The sequence below is a fragment of the Periplaneta americana genome, chromosome 16 (genome assembly GCF_040183065.1).
Source record: "Periplaneta americana isolate PAMFEO1 chromosome 16, P.americana_PAMFEO1_priV1, whole genome shotgun sequence".
Classification (NCBI taxonomy): domain Eukaryota; kingdom Metazoa; phylum Arthropoda; class Insecta; order Blattodea; family Blattidae; genus Periplaneta; species Periplaneta americana.
The window spans coordinates 108,250,375-108,270,559 of NC_091132.1; the positions used below are offsets into that span (position 1 = coordinate 108,250,375).

Here is a 20,185-nt window from a genome sequence, read left to right on the forward strand (position 1 = left end):
TAAGTATGTGTGGACTAGTAATGACGCATTATATTATGTTTTCCTCTTTTTTCAAACTTTTGTAGCAGATAAGTATTGACTCCAGCTGCTGTGAAAAAATAAGCATTTTCCCACGAAATATTGAAAAAAAAAATTGCCTGATGATCACTTTTCCATCTTTTAGATGTAGCCGTAGATAGGCAAAGTGAAACAGCTACTGATAATACACACTACACTAGATAGGTACCAATAGCAGGTCTACGTCATTCCGAAAGGTACTTTCCGGCATACTGTTAGACGACTCTCCCGCGAACGCGCTCAATGAGCGCCGTTTGTGCAGGCCTGCTCTATAGTGCCTTCCAATGCCTCTCTACCATTAACACTGCTCGTTACATCTGATTTGCTCGTTGCGTAGGTTTGGTAAACTGCTCTAGCCTAGAAAGTGTTGTCAATGAATAACGACTGTCTATATTAGAAACCCTATTGTAATTTGTATTTGATTATTATTTCCTAAGGATGTCTAATACGCTTATAATCTATACAATTGAAAGCGTCTTAAAATTAAATACCGCTAATGTAGTGCACAAAACGTCGTTTTGTATGTTTTTGACTACTTCACGAGCCACAATAATCAAACATATATTAAATTAATGAGTGGTAATATAGAGCAGGGTAGTAGGCCTACTACAAAATATTATTAGTTATTAGGGTATTACTCACCTGGTGTTTTCATCTGATTTGAAATTTCTCGCACTTTTTTAAAAGCCACATTATTGTCGTGATATTGTTTCAAAGTGGAATTGTACAGGACGTATCTTTACTGTACTAAAACAACGAATCCCCGCATCGAGCTCCATTCTGACTAATGTGCACTACAGAATAACAGTATCTGTACAGAGTGGAAGCGAGCAATCATGGACATGACTACTCACGTACTCAGGCATACGCAGTACGCTGCTGGCGACAAAGTTCAAGTAGTCATCCAATGCTGTCTGCTCACGACCGTTTTTTTGCGTCTGATCTGTGTGCACCCCATTAGAGTCCTGCAAAACCGGTTGAAAACCGAAGGAACTTACATAGCGTTACTGAACGCCTGGCTTTATAGGCAGTATGCGAAGTACATACGCTTGCGTACTGCCTCAGTATTCGGTTTAACGAGTATTCGAGTTGATTCGATCTCTCTGTGGGTGGACGGCTCTGGCGTATAAAATGAATATCAGAGTGAACCATCCAGATATTATAGTTGCGGATCATTAAGAGAACAAACAGCATGCAGCGTGAAACTATAGACGTTGTAAAGCGTAAATTGCAGAAAAAAAAAACTTTCGGTATCTACAAATTACCAAGGTTGTAATTTTTGCTTACACTAAAAAACTGAATTATAATATTACAATAATGACACACTTAAAAAAAATTAACTCGATCAATAGTAAAATTAAAACAAAAATAACTTTATATCTTCTGAAACCTATTACAACCAATGTTTTTAGTATGTTTACTATGACTAGAGTCATAAACGTAGGGTAGGTTTTCCATTAATTTAAGTGAACCTTATCTCCCCGTACAATCTGCAGGGTTATTTCACTTCTTCCCTGTATATGAATAGCTACTGTTTTGGAGGAATGCATTTAGAGTTAACAATTACTTAATTTTATGTTTTGTGATTAATTGTAATTCTATTTTGGATTTATTTACTTATTATATCTCACATTACACATTATGCTCATTTCATTTTCTACATACTAAATTGATGGAAAGATCACCAAACAACTCTAGCCTCTCTAGCAACACTTGTGAAACGAATATTGGCCATTCCATGAATAAGTGTTTCCACCGAGCGCAACTTTAGACTAGTAAAACAGATTTATTAATACATAAACACAAGAAGTCAACTCTGATCATGTAATAGGCCCTAATAATAATTGTGAACATCAAATAGTTGATATTAGCACGTGTGTAATAAAATAGCTCTTTGAATTACACTTGTTTTCTCTGAAGTAGATCTTTTCTATACAGAATGATTTGTTTCTAAACCTTGCTATTCTTTTGTTATTCGTAGTTTAGAAATGTGTAAATTATACTGATTTTGTACAGAACAACAACCATTGGGAGCCAAAGTAATCGTATTGTTGAAAATAGCATTACTGTTTATCTTTTTAAATTGATGTCTTAATGAATAATATTGCAACTGATTAGAATAATTAAAAAGCATGCAACTATTGTTTTAGAGGTAGGCATATACATTTTTTTTCGTTTAAAGTACAAACGTCATAATGGATTTATGTACTTATTTCCTATTTTGTTTTATAATGAATTATAATTATATTTTTGAATATCTTTACATTATGATATTTCACATTATACATTACGTCTATTTCCTTCGATGTCACTGTGTCTATTGTTCATTTATTTGTTACTAATCAAATTACTGCAAGTTCGAAATACAAAAATAATTGTATTAAAGTGTCAAATTATTTGTATTCCTATTTGAAGCAAACATATTTTTGTAATTAAACAAAATAAATATCCTTCAATATTATTACTCTGTTTGTATACTGAGAAAATGTTAAAGAGTTATTGTATGATGAAATGTACCTGGTGTTATTTGGAGATCGTATTTTCTTCCTCCTTACTATTTCTTTCTGCGTGAGATTTGTGTTCTAAATAATTCGCGATCTTACATGAACTTATGTAATATCGATCATTGGGTTATACAAATCGAACAAGGTTCAGTCAATATGTGACGAGAAAGAGTTAGGACGTAATCAAATGATGAAGTTATGACGTTATACTGTTTAACACTGGAATAGAAAAACGCCAGCTATATAGCGTTTATTGGTAAGAAAAATATACATGGCTTGTGCACGTCTTGTTCTGTGAAAAACTATAACATTGTTTAACATATCTATAAGCAACTTTCATTAGTAAAACTCTGAAAGTTTAAAATATAAACGATACTTATAAAGTTACTGCAAGTTCAGAATAATAAAGAAAATATATGTGTTATAGTGTCGAATGAACTGTAAGAATACTTGCAAACACTTTTTTTTTTAATAAGACAACGTAAATTTCCTTGTTACTCCGGTTGTGTACTCGAAAAACGATAGTTTCATGTAAATCCGCCTGATGTTCTTTCTACTCTGCAATACATCGGCGTAACCGCTCGACAACCGAGTTATTCGGCCCGATGTTCATCGTAGCCTTTTGAGCTCCGACTGGTCGAATCTAAACCGGTTGTGTGCGCAGTTTTGCAGGTCTCTACACCCCATCATAAGGAATGGATGAAAGACAAAATGTTACGTCGCTTCGCGCCGCGTCTGATTCTAGTGTATGTGCCGCGGCCATAGATCTGAGGATAAAAATTTAAATTACGGTTTATTTAACGACGATCGCAACTGCCGAGGTTATATTAGCGTCGCCGGTGTGCCACAATTTTGTCCCGCACGATTTTTTTTATATGCCACTAAATCTAGTGATATGAGCCTGTCGCATTTAAGCACACTTAAACGCCACTGATCTGGGTCGGGATCGAACCTGCAAACTCAGGCACAGAAGGCCAGCGCTATACCAACTGCGCCCCTCAGGACGACTGTGACGATAAAAGGCTGTCCGCATTTACCTGTGCAAAAACTATTTCCTGGCAAACGCTATGTAATACCGGATTCAACTATACGAATAATCTATTATTATTATTATTATTATTATTATTATTATTATTATTATTATTATTATTATTATTATTATTTTCATAATCATCATCACACCATGCTTGATGTCCGTGATGGTGGTGGTGGTGGTGGTGGTGGTGGTGGTGGTGGTGGTGGTGGTGGTGGTGGTGGTGGTGGTGGTGGTGGTGGTGGTGGTGGTGGTGGTGGTGGTGGTGGTGGTGGTGGTGGTGATTTTGATTATTTTACGAGTAAAGTCAAATAATTGTGAAGAGTTATATTACTATGTGTTATAAACGTGTCAACAGAATCATCATCAGCATTAATAAAGAAAATTGATGTAATAAAAGTTGGATATATTTTATTATTTTACACTTCACGTATTTCACACTTCATGTTATCGCAGGCATTCCTGATTGCAGCGTATTTTATTGAACTAGCTTCCACATGGAAGAAATAGTTCACTGCATAACCCCTCTATAAAAAAAAATTCCTTTTTTTTTTTTCAAATTGCACGTAACTGTCATTTTAATATACCCAATGAGACGTATATGACTACATTAAATTAGTTTCAAATGTTATTTTGCTACTTAAAAATGAAATTCTCATATTATCTGCTTAACTTGTACAACACAAAATTTCCATTATGAAGAAAAATTCCTACGTCTTGGCCATGGATGGGCAACTCGTGCTCACAAAGTGCTAAAAAAAACCTTGAAAGAGAAAAAGACAGACGGAGCCAGCCGCAGCAGTTACAAGCTACGTTGCAAAAGCAGTTCATTGCCACGATGTGCTCTGGCGGCTCATGCAGGTGGTCGTGATATCTACTCCATGATTTGAATTTCAGAATGACTGTATCTAAGCACACATAACAAAATTATATTACTTCCTAGTTTTGTAAATTAGTTTAGTACTGGAAACACAAACTGCATACAACCTTTTCAAGATTCAACGAACATAACTGCAACACTTATTATTTATTATTACACTCTTTGTTAATATTTCTTATTATAAGTCTTATTTGAAACATAGAACGCTAGAATTTTCAAGTCTTTCTACATTAAAGAGTATTCCTCTGTTCTCAGAAAGGTAATAGTTGTATTCGCAAACAATCACAAATTCAAGGAAGTATTTTTCACATGTCACGTCAGATGAAATGACCATATTTCTAAGCTCTTTCTGTACATTGAGACCTTTTACACTTCTTTCTTGTATTAAACTCTGACTCAAGCATATAAAGTGTATATGGAACCAAGGAGTATATTTAAAAATTCTGACTTAGGCAGCATTACGAACAGTTCGATATTTACTAAAACCTTCACTGTGTTTATTTGTAACATAAAATCTGCAGTTCTTGGGAAAAGTGGCATAAGTCAGTTTTCACAAACATCTTTTATTAATTTATTGACAACTTACGGAACATCTGCTCGCTTGGGAAAAGAGACATAAGTATTTTTCCCATTACAATAATTCATACAGAAAAAAATCAAATCGATATAAACCAATGTGAAGACAGTTTTTTTCCTTCTCCTGTAAAATTAACATTTTTGACTTGTGCCACTTTTCCCGAGCACTACAAAAATGTCATGCGTAAGAAAGTGTAATAGAACATAATACAAGCATTACCTCCCTTCTTAATAAAAAATCTTTCTCAAGATGACCCATAAATAGGTCGAAACACGTAAACAAGGTACGTTAAAATTTAACACAAGAAAGCCTTATCATACATATTCCGAAATAATCTTTCTCTTTCGAGTCCTCACTAAAGGGAAATGGTCTGGGGATTATATTGTTTTTCACTTAAAACGAGCCGCCACTTACTGCAGACGCGAGCAAACTTGTATGCAGACACTACAGTACAGAGTCCGTTCTATCTGCACTGAGGTTGTGTTCACACTTCGAGAGCACGAGTTGCCCACCCATGGTCTTGGCCATCGAATACTTCATACTGAGTGCATACTTGTGTCATTTGTGCAGAACTACGATTTTAATAAATTAACCCATTATATCCCATAGATTTTTTTTTAGATTTTTTTGTGAAAACTCTCAGAGATTATCATTATATGTCAAATAAGAATATAAAATATAAAGGAATTCGAAATAGTATTATTTAGGCCCTTTTATTCTATGTTCAAACATAGAATAAGCGCTGGGCGTTGGTGTATAGCAATGTTATTTGGAAGGTTCTATACAGAATTATGTGGGATGTGACAGGGTAAATGACTGTTTTGGGATATGGGGATGTCTCAAAAAGTTTCGAGCATACGTAAAGTAGTCTGGGATAAATGGAACCCATAGTTTTCTATGGGCAAAGTGGAACCTAACGTATGACAGTGCCAGAGAATCAAATATGAACATGAAATTTAGTGCATATAAATTCCAATTCCCTTTTTGAGTTCATTATTACCTAATAGTTTCACCAGTCTTTAATAGTTTTAACGTAACAACTATAGGTTCCACTTTTCCCAAGTTTCCACTTACCCCATTGTACCTTATGTAAAACAATTTACACTGAATTTTGCAAGAAACTAAATTATTATTATTATTATTATTATTATTATTATTATTATTATTATTATCATCATCATCATTATCATAATGGAATAAATTGTAACATAGTCAGATATTGTGAACACTTATTTCAAATTATCCATAAATACAAAAATAATCCACATTATACACTGTTAGCCTACTTAGTGTGGAATTTTAGAAAGCAGTCTTTTGGGTGCAAGGCAACTTTACATTTGATGCAGTTGTATTTTGCATTTTTCTTGCGTAATCCACAGCGCCTTTGATTGTCCTGAAATTGCACCAAATGATTTTGTTCATCATATCGCAATTCAGTTGGTATCAGTGATGGTTTCTTTGGCAAAACAGACATCCTTGGGGAGCTCAACTTTGGAGTTGAAAGTGTTACCAATGTTATCCTCCTTATGAATTCCAACAGAGGATACCCTGGAACATTTTTTCTGTACAGTAACCACATGTTTACTACCGCCCCATTCAAACAGAACCTGAAAAATGGCCACCACCATTTTTTGACCCGATTCGAATTCGATACAATCCCCGGTGTTGATCGAACAAATAAACACCCCCCATATACCTGTTGTAGTGTTTGATGATTGTTAGTTGAGTAACAGCAACACGTTTCTTTTCACTTGCATTCCATCGTTGACAAGTTCCGTAAGCAAGTGTCACATTTTCATCTTGAACATTAGTGCCCATAGTCATTTGATTGTTATCTTGCCATTTGATGAGCGTTACTTTCTTGTCTTTTGATTGAAGGTTGTGAGTTGCACCTCTTGACTGTTTTCCTAGGTCTTTTAACGGTGCATTTCCAGTCCTATCAGCTCGAATTGTTCCTATTACATTTAAGTTATGTTGTAACATTGTGTTGAGGAGTTCTAAAGAATTGAAATAATTGTCAATGAAGAAAAAACTGTTAACAGGAATAAATCCAATACAAATACTTTGAAAACTGACGACCCCAATGATTCACCTTGAATCCTATCTTTTTTTCCTGTATAAGGACAAAATTTAAGAAGATACCCTTCAGGTGTGGCTAAACACCAGAACTTGAAGCCGAACCGTATTGGTTTGCCGCGAATGAATTGCTTCATTGAGTGACGGTCATAATACGGTTCCATAGCTTCATCCAGTGAATACTTCGAGCCAAGAGGTTGAGCAAATTCTTGAAATTTGTTGTTGACATAGTCAATGAGGGGCCTTACTTTGAATACCCTATCTGTTTGATCAATTTCAGAATTTTCACTGAAGTGAAGAAATCTATGAATTATGTCAAATCGATTTCTTGTCATTGCATTTGAAATCAGTAAGTTGTGTGTATCATCTCGTGTTTCCCAAAATAACCGCCGGTGTGGTACCTTCACATAACCGCAAACCAAAAGAATTGCAAAATATGTATATAGTTCTTCAATGGACAAATGTATAATGCATCCTTTCTGGGCTGCGTATAATACAGTCTGCCGACATATCATTTCCATAATTTCTAAGTCAAATACCATTTTGAACAACTCATCGGGAGACTTATCAAAATTCAACTCAAAAATATTATCATTAGGGATGGGTAGTGGGGAAATTAAATTAGCTTTGTGAAGATTTCTTTCAGTCCATTCAGTTGTATATTTAGCTTTCTTGGGTACAGATTTGTTTGCTTTCTTCGGTATAGAAGTGTTTACATTTTCAGAATTTGAAGAAGGATAAACATTCAGACGAGATGAAGTAGTAGAGTTCGATGGTAATTCTCTATGAGACGCGACTGTTGTTAAATTTTCTGATCGTTTCTCAACCCTAGGTTCATTCACGTTTGATTCAAAATTTATATCCTCTCTCTGTTTGAAATGGTCCCTCTATCTAACTATCCTCATCTCACCTTCTTGACGTAAAATTCCTCTGCCCAAATCCATAAAAGTAGTTGTTTCATCGTCGTCGCTGCCACCATCATCCCGATCACTGTCGACGCCATCAGCAGGAGGGTTAAGTACCACTTCGTCAGCAGCATGTATACTTGCACATATTTCAGGTTCATTTGCATCTAACACCTCATCTAGCCATTTTATCAATTGTTCTGTATCTTTCCTGTAAGATGGATAAAAGTTCACATAAACGCCCAGCGTTTGATATATCAAACATCAAAGTTTACGTAACCCTCCAGTCCATATTATTCAAATTATTATGAAAAATTATAATAGAACTGAAAGGATACACATTTGCCAACAAGTTAAAATAATTAATTAAAATCGAGCATTCAAAACAAACTATTCATAAAATAAAAATCCAACTTACGTGTTATCCATCATCCGAACAGACTGGTACTGGAATTTCAACACTCGCAACAACTGCCAAATTAAAATAATTAAGTTTTCCATTGTTACCAATACAGAGGTTGATGATTTATAAGTCAACTGGTGTACCAACAATCACAATAAAAACAGAATTGCAAATATATAACAATCAAACATAATAAGCTGTATTGTGTTTCATATATCAAACGGTGGGATATAATGGGTTGAGGTGCTTGGTTTATTCAGCACTCGAAACTTAATCACTACCGTGTCGGTGTGGTGATGAGCGGTTTAGACCTTCGGCTTGTCACGCAGGTGGTCCAGGTCCGAGTCCCGTAAGGCCTGAGATTATTCGTTCAGAAATCCGAAGTGTCACTTGTGATGTGTACGACTCCCCCGTATTCCCTCGTTAATTTTATTGTCAATATACAGTATATAACTTTTCTCCAAATTACCTGTCTCCACGCTTTCATTTCCTCACCAATATACGAAAGCAACATCAATCTCTTCTTTGTATTCGTCGTCACAGGATTTCTCTATCTACCTACTCATCATCTTAAACTGTAGCATTGCCTCGCCTCTGGAATTCTTTATATAGTGACGTCGGGGATTGCCGGACACTATCACACTTTAAAATTAACCTAAAAAAAAAAAACAAGTTTTATCGCATGAAATACGTTACTCAGCAGTTGCTAGATATGCCTATAATGTTTTACCTTTAGTATTTCAGTAACAATTTCCTTGCGTTAGAGTAACCGTCTCTCTTGCCTCTGTACCTGGATACTATAACAGTCTCTATCCCTTCCATTAATGACCCTGGAGCTGAATGTCACTGTTATGTTTCATTTTTATTGTATCAGTCCTTAATTTGTTATACTAATTTGCATTATTTTGCATTCCTATTTGTATTTGCAGTTGCCTTTTTTATTTCAATTTTGTCACACTTTTTATATTACACTAATTTATATCTATATGTTCGTACACTTTTCCCCGTAGTTGTATTGCGTTTATAGTGTTATGAAAGGGAACATCTGATGGCCTTAACTTCACAGAATGAATTTACAAATTAATGGTAATTAAATAAATACCATTCAGGAGACACAAGGAAGGGAATGGTCAAGCGACGAGTGGTTTGTTTTCCGGAAACAAGTATACTCAGCGAACCTTAGTGTAGTCAGCTGATGTGGGTGGGAAATGCGCCTGGCTGGGGTCAGCAGAATAGTTCTAGGGTTCACCCTTCCTCTTCAGGATAATACATTACAAATTGCAACTTATGACGTAGTCTTTGTAGGGTCAAGTTCAACTGTTGCATATAAAGTATTGAACTGTACAACCAGCGAACCTAAGGAAGAGGCTCCAAACCTATTAAACGAAATTTCAGCTTCACTGAAATGCGTACGATGCTCACATATTATGAAGCTTTCTTTCACTTTATCAGTCATTTTTTATTCCCTTCCATTTTTCTTAAACGAGTAAATTCGAGCGAAGAGTTCTATTAAGAAAGTAAACATTAGATGACACAATGATAATACATATCCATTCTTACAATGATTGGCCTATACTTTCTATATTCAATGTGGCGTTTTATTACATACAGTTGATAACAAAAATATTAACGACACTCGTGTTTCTCTAATCGGTTTCGTTTCGAAGCATTGTGGGGGGGGGGGGAAATATTGTAAATATACCACTTTAAAATACATACATACATACATATATACATACATACATATATGCTTGCTTACATACATACATACATACATACATACATACATACATACATACATACATACATACACACAGTTCACACCTTTGGAATAACGGTTAGCGCGTTTGGCCGCGAAACCAGGTGGCCCGGGTTCGATTCCCGATCGAGAGATTTTTTCCGGGGTTTTCCCTCAATCCAACATGAGCAAGTACTGGTGCTGGACCCCGGACTCATTTTCATCGGCATTATCATTTTCATCTCATTCAGACGCTAAATAAATAACCTAAGATATTGGTAAAGTGTCGTAAAATAACCCACTTATTACGTACTGACTTTTAAGGTTCATTGCCGTCCTCACATAAGCCCGCCGATGGTCCCTGTCCTGAGCAAGATTAATCCAGTCTCTACTATCATATCCCACCTCCCTCAAATCCATTTTAATATTATCTTCCCATCTACGTCTCGGCCTCCCCTGGCTAACCTAGTAGATGTATGGGTGGCATTATAAACACTATCGTAAATTTCTGAATATCTATTTATTTCTTTTCGGTTTTTTAGATAATACTTGAAACATTCGACAAATGCGCTTACTTTTGCGATGTTACTGTAGTGGTTTCGCAATGTCTATGACATGTTTATTGTGTTTCAGGTGGTTCGCATGTTTATCATCGTGGTGTCCATCTTCGCATTCTGCTGGTTGCCGTACCATGGATATTTCATCTACGCGTACCACAACAACTCCATCACGGCCAGCAGTTACGTGCAGCACATGTATCTCGCATTCTACTGGCTCGCGATGTCCAATGCTATGGTCAACCCACTCATCTACTACTGGATGAACAACAGGTACTTCCTACAAAATAATTCACTTTGTGTAAAATTGATTTTTAAATTTTTTAACAAGGAGATAAGTTTCTTGTCTCAAGAGAGACGTCTATCTAGATCTGTAAATCTGCAAATAATGTATATCTCATACATATATATACTAGGAATTATAAATTCAATCCCAGGATTAATAAGAAGGCTAAAAGGTTAATAAAATCTTAAAAATTCAAAATTGTACAAGTCAAAAGATACATCAAGCTCAAAGTTCTGCTTTTGTAACCCAATCAGTGCCCCTACATTAATCTAAGCCACGAGACGTTACATCCCATCGTGATTCTTTCATTCAGTGTTCTGCCCTAGGACAGATCTTTAGCTGCAAACCCAGCGTTCTCCTATTTTTCTTATTTTCTGTCTTCCTCTTTATGTCCTCATATGATCCACAAATCTTAATGTCGTTTATCATCTCATGTCTTCTTCTGCGTCGAACTCTTTTCTCATTCAACATCCTTCCAGTGCATCCCTCAGTAGGCAGTTTCTTCTCAGCCAGTGACCCACCTAATTCCTTTTCCTCTTCCTGATCAGTTTCAGCATCATTCTTTCTTCACCCACTCTTTCCAACACAGCTTCATTTCTTATCCTGTCTGTTCACTTCACACGATCCATTCTTGTCCATATCTACATTTCAAATGCTTCTACTCGCTTCTCCTTACTTCGTCGTAATGTACATGTTTCTGCCCCATATAATGGCAAACTCCATATAAAGGACTTCATCAGACTCTTTCTTACTTCTTTCTCCAGAGGTCACCAGAAGATGCTCCTTTTTCTATTAAAAGCTTCCTTGGCCATTGCTATCCTCCTTTTGACTTCCTGGCAGCAGCTCATACTACTGCTTATAGTACACCCCAAGCATTTGAAGCTGTCCACTTCCTCTACTGTCTCGTATCCAATTTGCAAGTTTACATTCTTTATTTTTCTTCCTGTGTCCATGATCTTCGTCTTATTTGCATTTATCTTCATCCATGCTGCTCAAAGCTGTCATTTAGCTCCAGTAGCATATCCCTTAGTATCATCTTCTCTTCTACTAACAACGCTATTTCATCAGAAAATCTAACGTATTGTATTCTCCTTCTCCCTACTGTCACTCCCCCCATGTTCTGAAAACAGTTCTTTAATAAATCCTCCAAGTAGATGTTGAATAGTGTAGGGGATAAAGGACATCCTAGACGTACTCCTCTCCCTCTTTCACTTTCTTTTGTCATTTCTTTTCCTATCCTGACTTTGACTCGTTGTTTCATATAAATATTACTGAACAGCTTCCCCTCTTTGCAATCCGCACCAAATTTGTTTAGGATCCCCATCATTTTATTCCAATCAACTCTGTCAAAAGCCTTTTCTACGTCCACAAATACTACATACACTTTTTTATTCTTCTCCAGGTATCTTTCGTCGATTGTTCGTAGCAGTCCAATTGCATCTGTCGTACTTTTTCCCTTCCTGAAGCCAAACTGCTCTTCTTCCAACTGTTCTTCCATCTTAGAATATAAACGTCGGTTCAGTATTCGCTAGAGAATCCCATCATGATGTACAGATGTATTATATAAGGTACGTTTGAAAAGTTCTTGCTCTGGCACATAGCACTGAAAACGCATCAACAAAGCCACCATTGTTAGCGATCATTTTACATTAGTTGAAGCACGAAAGCTCAAAACTTTCTGTTGATTATATTTTGTATAGTTTAATTTTCAAGTTAGTGCACCGAACAGATTGACAAAAAGGGAAAATGTGGTATCATTAAATATTTCGTAAAAAAGAGAATGAGTCCAACAGAAATTTAAGCAGGCATGGATGCTACACTGAAGGAATCCGCTCCAACGTTTCCGTCTGTGAAAAAATGGACGGTACTGTTTAAACATAGCCGAGAGAGTGTGGAAGTTGACCCCCACAGTGGACGTCCAGTAGAAGCAACAAGTAAGTAAATAGTAGACAAAATTCATGAATCCATTCAACACCATGGTATGGTGTTGAATGCTCTTCAAATGAAAATGCGGGAAATTAGCGAGGTTATGCATTTCTGCTGAACGAGTGCACACACATCCTACTCAGTGTCTTGGGCATGTCCAAGGTCTCCGCAAGGTGGGTTCCCCGTTTGTTAACACCGGAACAAAACCACGTCCGACGTCAAATTTTGAGGAATTGTCTGACTCGACTCCAGATAAAAAGGGTAGGGGGCCAATTACCGGACAGTCCTAACGTGTTGGAGAATTCTTTATACATTCCATTAGCTAGTCCATGGAAAGCCGAAACATTCTAGAGCTGATTGGGGCACATGGGAGTGAGATTGTGTGTGAAATCCGAGTTCCAGATAGCGGAAAGTGAGAAAAGGTTATTAGAATATCTTTATATTTCGTCCTGTTGTAAAATTAAGTGGTAAATTATTCTCTGTAAATAAGGTAAAATGATTTTACAAAAGGTTTATTATGTTTTCAATCCGGAGAATAGGGCTTTGACGATTATGAGGTGGTATAAATTTGTTTTTAACGCTCAGGACACTTTTGCTGAGGAATTGTGTATAATTAGTGCAATGTTCCTATTTCGGGACAGAAACATTTCAATTAATAATTCATTTTTATGATTTTATGCATGTTGTTTTAAGAAAAAATATTGAAAGACAAACCATCAAACGACTTCCGAATGCAATGTGCAATTTCATTGTTGTTACTGATGCCAAAACTTTCTCTTTCTTTATGAAAAATAGAACAATATGGAATGAGAATAATATGAAAGAAGCGATGAAAGAATATCGGAAAAGTTAATCCATAAGATCATGTACAGAAAAGAATGCTGTGCCTAACAAGTCACTCTTCATGTAGAGTACACAATTATTTTAGACAGCGTCAATTCTTGCAAAATAGGGCCATTTACTTTATTTGAAGAAGGGAACTTGCCTAGTTCTATTGATTGCTGCTCGGAAGCGATTTCCTTGAACCCCAACAAATGTTAGAAAAATACTCGTACGCAGAGATTTCTTAATATGGTCACAAATTCAACAATAACGCAAGACGTTCATGTTGGAAATTCATAAGTAGTTTTCTGAAAAGAAACAAAAGTCGCCCTATTAAGACTTCAGAGGCACTTATTTTACATAGAGGGAAGAGTTTGTCAGAATGTTATACTTCAGCACACAAGGTACATGAAGAGGACAATCCACTCAACAAATCGGAAAAGATTTACAATACCGTAGCGTCGGAGCAACAACTGAACACTATACGGTCAAAATCTAGCGAACGCTATGTTGCAATTAGCAACACGTAGAGAGGGGAAAATGTAACAGTGGCATGCGTCGGTGCAAGTGCATGGTGAGTGATCTACCCGAAGGCAGGTATACCCTTAGACAAGGCCGTGGATATGTGAATTACCAGAAATCTGCAAAAATATGTTTTCAGCAGATTTTAAACAACAGTTAATTTTTATTTTGTAATATGGTTTCTACATGCTGGAGGCACAGTACGGTTGATTTCTTGAACTGAATGGCCCCTTCTTACAACACTCCTGTAACTGCATGAAACACTACGAAAGAATTGCTCCCCCCTGATAACTGTATAGTTTCTAACATTAAATCCCTCCCCTTTTAAGCAGAATAAATACATGTAATATATATATATATATATATATATATATATATATATATATATATATATCATAGTAATCAGTGGATAAGGCATGCTTTGAAATAAACAAGACAGATCGCCGAATATATTTATGAGGATAAGGCAACTTCTGAAAAGGGCCTGGAGTAGACAACTTTGGAAAATTATATTGAGGACAAGGCAGCTTGTGGAATAAAACTGAATTTTTCCGCATAGTTTTAAATGAATATGCGCATGCAAGAAGATAACTTCTACAAAAGAGCAAGTTTTCAGGAGAAGGTTAAAACTGATTTTTAATTGTACTTAATGCAAATAAAATTGTTTGCTTATAATACCTCAGAAAGGCAGGTATTAACATTGTCTATTGATATGTTGTAATAAAGAAGTTGTGCAATAAGACACATAACTACAGATCAGTTTTAACCTTCTCCTGAAAACTTGCCCTTTTGGAGAAGTCATCTTCTTGCATGCACACATTCAAATAGGATCAGATTCTTTTAGAACAGAAACGACATTAAAGTAGCTAGATTTTATAATATGGAATGTACTGGTATTTCTAATCCATTTTTTGATTTTTGAGGAGAAGGCAGGTTTTGGAACTATAGGACTCAATTCTCCATTGTCGTCATCATCATTACTAATTAGGAGTGATCCGCCACCTGTGGTGCATTCTACATAGTCTCTTACGAACTAAGTGATCTACGCTTCTGGTACTAGCGACATCTATGAGCACACTCGTAGAGTTGAGGCGAATAACGGCAAGTTTGGGCCCTGCCATTACACAAAGGAAAGAGAAAAAAACAAAGGCATCATGGGATTGGCGCAAGCTAGGAAAGGTAGGGATACAACTTCTAATATCTAAAATAAATAATGGACGGATAGTGGCAGAGCGGATCGATAATCGACAAAGGAAATGTTGCGAGATGAAGAGTTACTGGCTCTCTTTCATTACTTACGAAGCTCGCAGTCAGTCGTGTTTTTCTGGAAGACGAAGTAGCCAATAATGTTAGAACTTTCTTTCTTCCAAGTCCATTTTATCTATTGTAACCCAACTCGGCAATTTCCTAAGGGAACATTCGACGAATAACGACTAAGGAATTACTTTTTATTTGCAGGTTCCGCGTATATTTCCAGCGGATCATCTGCGAATGCTGCTGCTTCCGGCGGAAAGACAAGGACAGCTTGGAGTTGCGCCCCACTAAACACAACAGCCAGTCCGAGATGGCGCGCTCCAGATCCGAGAAGTGCAGAGGTGAGCGACATCCTGTGTCTAATTGCTACTGATTCTTCTCTGGGGGAATAACGATTAATCTTCTGTGCCGATGTTAATTGCCTTTCTTTAAAACGTGACGTCTCCAAGTTTAAGGTCAAACGTCGCTACATTCCCGATGACTAGGCCTACTTTAAAGCGAACCGATTATACCGATTAACTTATTGGAATGAGACACACTGACACTTTTCTTTTTTTTTTTTCTCAGTGACGCACTGTTATATACTTATTATACACACAGTTCGCATGAACAAATCCAGTAATTAAAACATTTAGGCCCAATTGTATAAAGCTCTCTGACTAAAAATCAACTTTGATCGAAGATCGGAAAGTGAACCGAGTTCAGACACTTCTTCTATTGTATAAAACTTTCCTGCGATCAAATTACCTTGGTTCAAACACAATCTAAGTTCACGTGAAAAGGATTTGGCAACATCGCATACACAGATGAAGTATGTGATGCGCGGGCCATGTTGTACAGGTTTGCTCAGTGTTGCCAATATAGCGACTTTAACTCTTTTTCAACGACAATTCCTTTTAACTTTTATATTGCTTAAATAGGGATTTAGCGACCTTTTTAGCACCCCATAGTGACAAAATTTAATCTTTCTTTGTTGATAATGAGAAATCAAGCGACTTTCCAACTATTTTGGCGAGTTTCCGTACACTCTGTTGGAGACACTGGTTTGTTTTGTGCATTGTAAATAATGGCGAACAATAAGAAGATGGTTGACCTTTCTCCAAATTATCATGTTATGTTGTTTGATATTGCTAAACATAATAAAGCTTCATAAAACGACAATTTTCGTTTAGGAATACAGTCAATTGAAAATTTACGAATGTATCTATCATATCCATTAATAATTAATGGTTGTTATAAACATAATATAATTATAGGTTATGTTATTTGATACTGCTGAACACGATGTAGCCTTATAAAATATAAGAATGTTTGTGTATTAAGGCAAGAAATTGAATATATATATATATATATATATATATATATATATATATATATATATATATATATATATACCCACCATATCTATTAATATTAATTATAATGGTTATTCTTTTTGCACAATCTGCCACTCGTATATATCAAACAGAAAAGAAATAATTGAACTTGGATCATCTAACTTAATCGGAGAAATTTCTTCAGTCAAAGTTGACTTTAGTTTAAGACAAATTAATCTCAGATTAGACTTTATACAACACAAAATTCCAAGTTCAGCTAGAACGAGGATCACTTTCACCTCTGATCGAAGATTAAATGGTTTATACAATCGGCCCTTAGAAGGATTATTTCGGGAGCAATGTAAACCACAAGTCCTGTAAAATGCATTTGAATTTTAATTAGTTATTTATTGAATTATGTTTTATTTAACCTGACAGAGCTAACAATGATTATTAGAAGAGAAAAATTCGCTCCATCGCCGGGGATCTTCGCCCAACAGTGCATATTACTGAGGAATCCCGGCCACCAAGTCACTGAACTGAGTGCGCTCCTTGTATAATAATAATAATAATAATAATTTATTTATTTAATCTGGCAGAGCTAAGGCCAGTAGGCCTTCTCTTCCGCCCAGCCAGACTCTAATTCTAATTAAATACATTTGCTTACATAGTTATTACATTAATATCTAGATCATAAAACAACATGAAAATAAATAATGAAAATTGGATAACTAATGTTAGTGTGACAATAATAAACATTGGTAAGAAATAGTTATAATAATAATAATAATAATAATAATAATAATAGTGATAATAATAATAGTAATAATATTAATAATAATGAGATAATTTAGATATTTGTCTGTGATATTATATAACCATTAAACATTGAGAAACCTGAAACAGCTATTATTGTTAACAAGAATTGTTATAAAAATATCTCGTTGGCCTATTCTTAAATTGGTTTGATGTCTGACAGTCCCTGACATTACTCGGTAGGGAATTCCAAAGTCGAGGAACAGCCACAGTAAAAGAAGATGAATATAAGGATGTTCGGTGGGAGGGAATGGATAATATTGAAGAGTGTTGTGATCGTGTGTCTAGGTTATAATGGGTGGATAAATTTTGAAAACGAGACGCAAGATAGACAGGAGTGGAGAAATGCAATATGTGAAAGAGAAGGGAAAGGCAGTGGATTTTCCTACGATCTTCTAGACGGAGCCAGGACAACATTTCGAGGGATGGTGTTACGTGATCAGCCCGGCGAATATTGCAGAAGAAACGGACGCACATATTATGAACACGTTGTAGTCTCTGCGCCGAAGTAACGCTTAGGTCAGTAAGCAGAATATCACAGTAATGGAAGTGGGGCATCACGAGTGTTTGCACTTACATTTTTTTCATGGAAAAGGGTAGAAAATTCTTCAATCGTCTAAACGGGTGGATTAATGAGAATACTTTTTTGCAGGTTTCTGCAACTTGAATGTTCCAATTTAAACTTTTATCCATATAAATACCTAGATTATTTACTGATTCACTGAAGGGAATTTCGGTGCCCTGTATTTTAATCGGGGACAAATTTGGTATGGTAATAGTGCTTAACAAATGTGAATGGCCCACAATGATTGACTGTGATTTTTCTGGATTTAGTTTAAGTCGGAATTTCCGTGTCCATGTCCAGATTGAGTCCAGATCGTCATTAATTTTAGTTATTGCATCATTTATTTCGTCAGTGTGGAATTTTATGTATATTTGAATGTCGTCTGCATAGAGATGGTGTCGGCAGTACTTTAGAGATTCTGATTTGTCGTCGATATAAATTATAAATAGTAAAGGGCCAAGAACTAATCCCTGTGGGATCCCTGACCTCACGGCCTGCCAAGAGGAAGAACGATTTCCAGCTATCACACTTTGTTGGCGGCCATTAAGGTAAGAGTCAAACCACAGGACAACGTGCTCTTCTAGGTGTAGTCTTCTGAGTTTACATATTAACAAGTCAATGTCTACAGAATCGAAGGCTTTGCTGAAGTCAAGTAAAGTCATTATTGTCAATTTACGTTCGTCCCGGGTCTCGCGTAGGTCTTCCGTGATTTTGAGTAATGCTGTACTTGTGTTATGTCCGGCCCTGAAACCTGATTGATAAGAGTATAATGGCAGTTCACTTAATATATGTCAACATATACTGTATGTCGAACTTGGACTCAGGCCACTAAGGGAAAAAAACACTACAGGAGAGGGATTTGATCCGGTGCTGTAGATTTAACTTAGGAGTAGCTCAGTGGTTAGAGCACTTAGTACGTAGAACTATGGACCCAGGTTCCATCCCCGGCGCCGGAGCAAATTTTTCTCCTCTAATAATAATCATTGTTACCATAACAGATATATTCTGTACGACCAAAAATTAATCCTTACGTGACAGAGCTAAGGCCAGCAGGCCTTCTCTTTCGCCCAACCAGACTCTAATTCTAATTCAGTGCAATAGGTTTAAAGTACTTATTATTTTAAAATCTAGATCGTAAAACAACATCGAAGTGAATAATGTGAGTTAGATAAATAGTGTTAATGAGGCAATAATAAATATTGATCAGAAATATCAATTACTATTATTATTATTATTATTATTATTATTATTATTATTATTATTATTATTATTATGAGAACATTTAGGCCTAAACACTTATATCTCCTATAAAGTTAGCAAAATTGTGTTTATGATATTTTGCCTTGCAGAGGATGAATTATGATCACTATACCTAATGGTGTCTTATCATTTGACGATATCTTCTTCTGCACCAAATATTTCTCCTGTTCATCATTCCTTTCAGTGCATCCTTCATTACACAGTTTCTTCTCAGACAATTCATTTTCCTCTTCCTGATCAGTTTCAGCGTTATTCTTTCTTCACCCACTCTTTCCAACACAGCTTTATTCCTTATTCTGTCTATTTCACACGCTCAATTCTTCTCCTTATCCGCATTCCAAATTCTTCCACTCGTTTCTCTTCACTTCGTAGTAAAGTTCATGTTTCTGGCCTATACAATACTATACTCCACAAAAAGCATTTTACTAGTCTATTCCTTACTTCTATTTCCGAAGTCCACAGAATATACTTTTTCCATTAAACGCTTCCTTTGCCATTGCTGTCCTAAGTTTGACTTCCTGGCAGCAGTTCATGTCATTATACACCGCAAGTATTTGAATCTGTCCACTTGTTTCATTGTCTCATTTCGAATTCGCACGTTACCTTCTTTATTTTTCTTCCAATAACTATGAGTGTAAGGGCCAACTTATCCATTCCAGTTACGGAGAAAAGAAGTACAGTATTGCGA

At 36.1% G+C, this 20,185-nt stretch overlaps 1 protein-coding gene across 1 annotated transcript in view; it reads left to right on the forward strand.

Annotated features, from left to right (window-relative positions):
• The window catches only part of LOC138691397 (tachykinin-like peptides receptor 86C), a 371,968-nt gene that overhangs the window by 317,722 nt on the left and 34,061 nt on the right, over nucleotides 1-20,185 (forward strand). Inside the window, exons 4-5 of the mRNA XM_069813309.1 lie at nucleotides 10,807-11,003; nucleotides 15,745-15,881. Coding sequence (XP_069669410.1) covers nucleotides 10,807-11,003; nucleotides 15,745-15,881 — 334 coding nt within the window. The remainder of the gene's footprint in view (nucleotides 1-10,806; nucleotides 11,004-15,744; nucleotides 15,882-20,185) is intronic.